General features: G+C 35.4%; 1 protein-coding gene across 1 annotated transcript; it reads left to right on the forward strand.

Moving 5' to 3' along the window:
• Positions 1 to 4,066: 4,066 nt before the first annotated feature.
• Positions 4,067 to 4,378, forward strand: LOC148693144 (uncharacterized). Its single transcript, XM_088680313.1, has one exon. It carries the CDS (start codon positions 4,067 to 4,069, stop codon positions 4,376 to 4,378), a length of 312 nt encoding a protein of 103 aa, XP_088536439.1.

A 4,378-nucleotide genomic window follows, 5' to 3' on the forward strand; every position in this document is an offset into this window, starting at 1 on the left:
CAACCCTCATTTTGAACTGGTGGTTTCTTCAATTTAGTAGAGAGTTTTCACAGAAGTACCTAAATGATTAACAGTGGACAACCTCATGGATAACTTATATCGATTTTAAATCTCAGGAACCAAAGTGAGCAATTATGACAATCTCAAGACCATTTTAGCTAAAAAGACACTAGGAATGGTAGTCGTAGATCGACCTACCCCTACTCCAGCTTAACGATAAGATTGAGGTTGCTTCTTCTCCACTACCTATAAATAAAACCAGGGACCTTCAAGCTTAGGACCTTCATCAAATTCAATTTGTACGATTACACAAAAACTTAACTGATTCTTCAATATACCCAACTACTTTGTAACACAAACCTAATTGCTTCAACAAAAATTCTAGCTCTTCAGCTACAATCTCAAAACCTTCATTCGAAGCAAACACTGCCTACGATCACTGAGATTAAATCTTTAACACCTCTGCCACCCAATGGCAGGGCCAAAAATATAAGACGATAGGGTAAAAAAATAGCTTTAAAAAATCGATCATACCTTCATTTATAATTGTCCACGACGTGTTCTCATAATTTGGAAACGTCGTATGACAACATCATTATCAATAGAATCAAATACATCTTTCTTAATGTATACAATGTAACTATCATTCAACCATTGATCACCCATCGTATTACGATGTGGATTCTTCACAATTTCATCATTGAAAAAGCTCTTTTAAGTGAAGAAGTCCCAACATGTAAAATTAATGCTAATTTCACTAGCAAGTACACTAAGCGATACTGTCTATCCTTCTTTGTCTCCACCAACTCTTATGCAAGACTATTAATTTCCTTCAACACAGAAAATTCGTTATGCAAACGCATCTCAAAAGTATAATTCTTCAAGAAGTGTGAACTACATATCAGAAAAATCTTTTGAATAGAATTGAGTAAGACGAACTAACTTTTCAATGCCAAAAGTTGAGAATGAATCATCTAGGCTTAAGCATGCAACACAAAGAAGCAACTTTGTACTTGCCTCATTAAAATGACTGCTCAACTCTTGAAGTTGTTTATCAATAACATCAATAAAGAGATCAACACTATAGTGACGAAGGATTGTCAAATTTTCAACTCCATGTCGTGATCTCACTTGAGCTACAAATATATCATTCATATCAATCATGCTTGTCACAAAAAGAATAAACTTTATCAAGCCAAGCATCTCATCCACTATCCCTCATCACTTGTAGTTGTTGCTTACATGTTTTGACTAAAGCCATAGCATCCACTCACTATATCTAGATCGTTCTTTTTCAAAGCCTATGACAACACATGCCATTCTCAGACCTAATTCTAAGTTTTGTTTCTTTTCCTCCATCCGATTCCTTATTTTCCTTTGTTCAAAATTGGAATTGAATGAAAAACCTAAAAACCACAATAAATTAAAGACAACAAAAATTACCGATGATTGGAAATTTGAGATTTCCAGATAATATGATCTATTGTGGTGGAGGTCCTTGATTGAACTTGAACAATAGAGAACCTTGGAATTTAGATTGAGGATATGGCGTCTGAGCATGGTGGAGGAGCCGCGAGCAGAGAAAACCAAAAAACCTTGTGCATTTGCCGTTGTGCGTGTTTGAAAAAGAGAAGGGCGTGTTTGACAAAGAAAAGCAGCATTTCTAATGTTTCATTTTTAAATTGAAAAAGAAAAATGACGTATATATATATTCAATTAAAATTTAAAAATTATTAATTTCTTATATTTCATCTGCGGTTGGCTACTCCTGCAATGCTGCTATAGAGGTAAAAAAAAATTCAAAAGGATAAGTTTACAAAGTTATTGGGGTCAAGGGATGCCAATGCCCTTATTGGCTTTGTTAGTGTTGTCACCCAATGGTATGATTCGGTTGATGTGTAACTCCAACCATCCTCATTTCCTTAATGAGGCTTCTGCTTTGTACTAAGTACGGCCCAATACCAGTGATCTTAGTGGACTCCTCTAGCATTATCTCGCCCTTCATGGACTAATCTTGCTAGAGTTTTACTGCTTTCTTTTCATTTCCAGTACTTAACTTACATTTCAAGTTATGTAGCTCAGGCTTCGATTTTACTTTTGGAAACGTTTGTAATCTTGATTTCATCATGAATGATTACATCATGTTTCTCACTTTGGTTTCCATTTCTCTTTTATTTATGTTTTAGGCAAAAACACACAAAGTTACATCGAATTTTAAGTCGGCGTTCACTCTAGGCATAGAAAAAAGAAAAAAAAAAAAAAACTTAACCGAACTAACGTCCTATTCGGTACACAATAATTTGATTAAAAATTTAGATTTAGGCGCAACTTTCACAAACACTCAAAACTCAATAATTATGTTGGCAACCTCCAACAGTGACATGCCTATTCTCTCTCCTTCTCTTGAGCAATTTTGTGGTGTTGAGACCCAAAAAACACTCGAGATAAATACGTGAACTGAATCTAGGCTTTGTTAAAGTTTTGACACCAACAGCAATAAAAGATATTATCTTCGCCCTAGCTGTACAACTAAATGTGGAAGATTGAAGATAGTGCATTATCAAACAGTTATGCTTTTACACTCTATGCGGGTTCAATTTTCATTGATTACCTTATCTTGTAACAAATCAACTGTTTAACCTATTAACATTATGTCTATACTCAATAAAAAACATGTTGAAGATTCTCTTCAGCTTTTCTTAGGGGAATTATCTAGTATTTTTTTTTATCTTCTTTATTGTTTAATTACTTTTTTTTTTTACACAAATCATTGGACGTTATTTTTAACTCATTGTGAGACTTAGTCCACTCTTCTATCCCTTTCATGTAGATAAAATAGTATGTTCAGAAAAGAAAAAAAAAAAAATTTCATTGAACGTGTATTATCATTATATATATACCCTAGAGGGCTAATTGCCAAACTCGAGATTCATTGCGCATGTACGAGAGAATTTGATGCAATAACTAGGTAGCGCACTTTTGTGGGTCTCTACTCTTTGTATGTTTGTGTTAAGGATGTAGCATGTGGCATTATTTCCATGAAACCAAATCAACTTTTCATGACATGAGAGTAGCCCGCATATATAGTGGATGAGTTGGTGGGGGCAGATTAAGCAGAAGGGATTCCGATTCGGCTACTCAAAATATAAAATAAATCTTGACGAATTTAGAGAAAAGATATGCAAAGTGTCATTGGGCGCGGAAAATGCAGATTGTCTACAGTTGTGTACAATTCTGGAGGTAGAACGTGTAGTGGCTATTATATTTTTGAAGAATTATGACCAGAAATTGTTTGTACGAAAAAGTGTTATCTCAACTTAATAAGGAGCTTCACAGTTCATGTGAATCCCATGTACTAAAAGAAAACTTTTAGTGCATATTTTAAATTCAGATGATGTGATAGTGTTTCATTTATTTATACAAATACGATGTTAATTATGTTTGAATTCGTTTTATCTCTAACAGTTAAGGGTGTTTGGTAATGTTTGAGTTCCCATATAATTTTTTCTATAGTACAAACAAATAGTCAGAGATGCGAGATTCAAAATCAAAGGCTCTAACACAAGAATGGATACCCTATCTTCTATATATATTTTAGTTGCATTTTTTTCCACCCCATGAAGGTCAGCTTCTCTCCGCTGCGTTCTTCCTTCCAATTGTTTGACATTCGGATGAATGACGACCTAAGTTTAGCTCCACATTTAGTTGTTTCTTGTTATATGTAGACCACTCCACTAAGGTCAAGAATCAAGAGGAAAAGTCTGCATGTTAGGTTTACTATAAAAACCCACCTCCATTGTCACCCTTAATCAAGCATTCCCTCTCATCTAAGCCAACATTCCCTCTCTAGTTTCCAACATATTAAACCTCTCTCTAGCAAGCCTCTCACATTATTTCTTTCACCATGAAGTTGTATATACATTGTTTCTTCATATCTATCCTCCTCTTGTCCCATGTTCTAAGCGTTGAATCCAATGAAGTACAATCCCAACAATACTACGAAGTTGCAACCAATGACGAGTTTTCGAACTCTCTGGTAAACAAAACTGAATCACAACCTTCGAGTATGTTACATGGAAACGCCTGCTTTCTCTTGCAAAAACACCAGGTGCGATTGACTTGTAACAAGTTCCCCAGGATATGTCATGCTAAGGGAAGCCCTGGGCCTTATTGTTGCAAGAAGAAGTGTGTTAATGTGTTTACTGACCGAGCTAACTGTGGGAGGTGTGGGAAGAAGTGCAAGTATAATGAGATATGCTGCAAAGGGAAATGTGTGAACCCATCTTTCCATAGAAGGCATTGTGGTGGCTGCAACAATAGGTGCAAAGATGGAGGGTTTTGTGCATTTGGCCTATGCAACTACGCATGCTATGTTTGA

Source organism: Pyrus communis, chromosome 11 (genome assembly GCF_041283825.1).
Source record: "Pyrus communis isolate YQ-2024b chromosome 11, ASM4128382v1, whole genome shotgun sequence".
Lineage (NCBI taxonomy): Eukaryota > Viridiplantae > Streptophyta > Magnoliopsida > Rosales > Rosaceae > Pyrus > Pyrus communis.

Coding starts and splice junctions, on each gene's coding strand:
- LOC148693144 (XM_088680313.1), top strand. CDS start 4,067: ATGTTACATGGAAACGCCTGCTTTCTCTTGCAAAAACACCAGGTGCGA.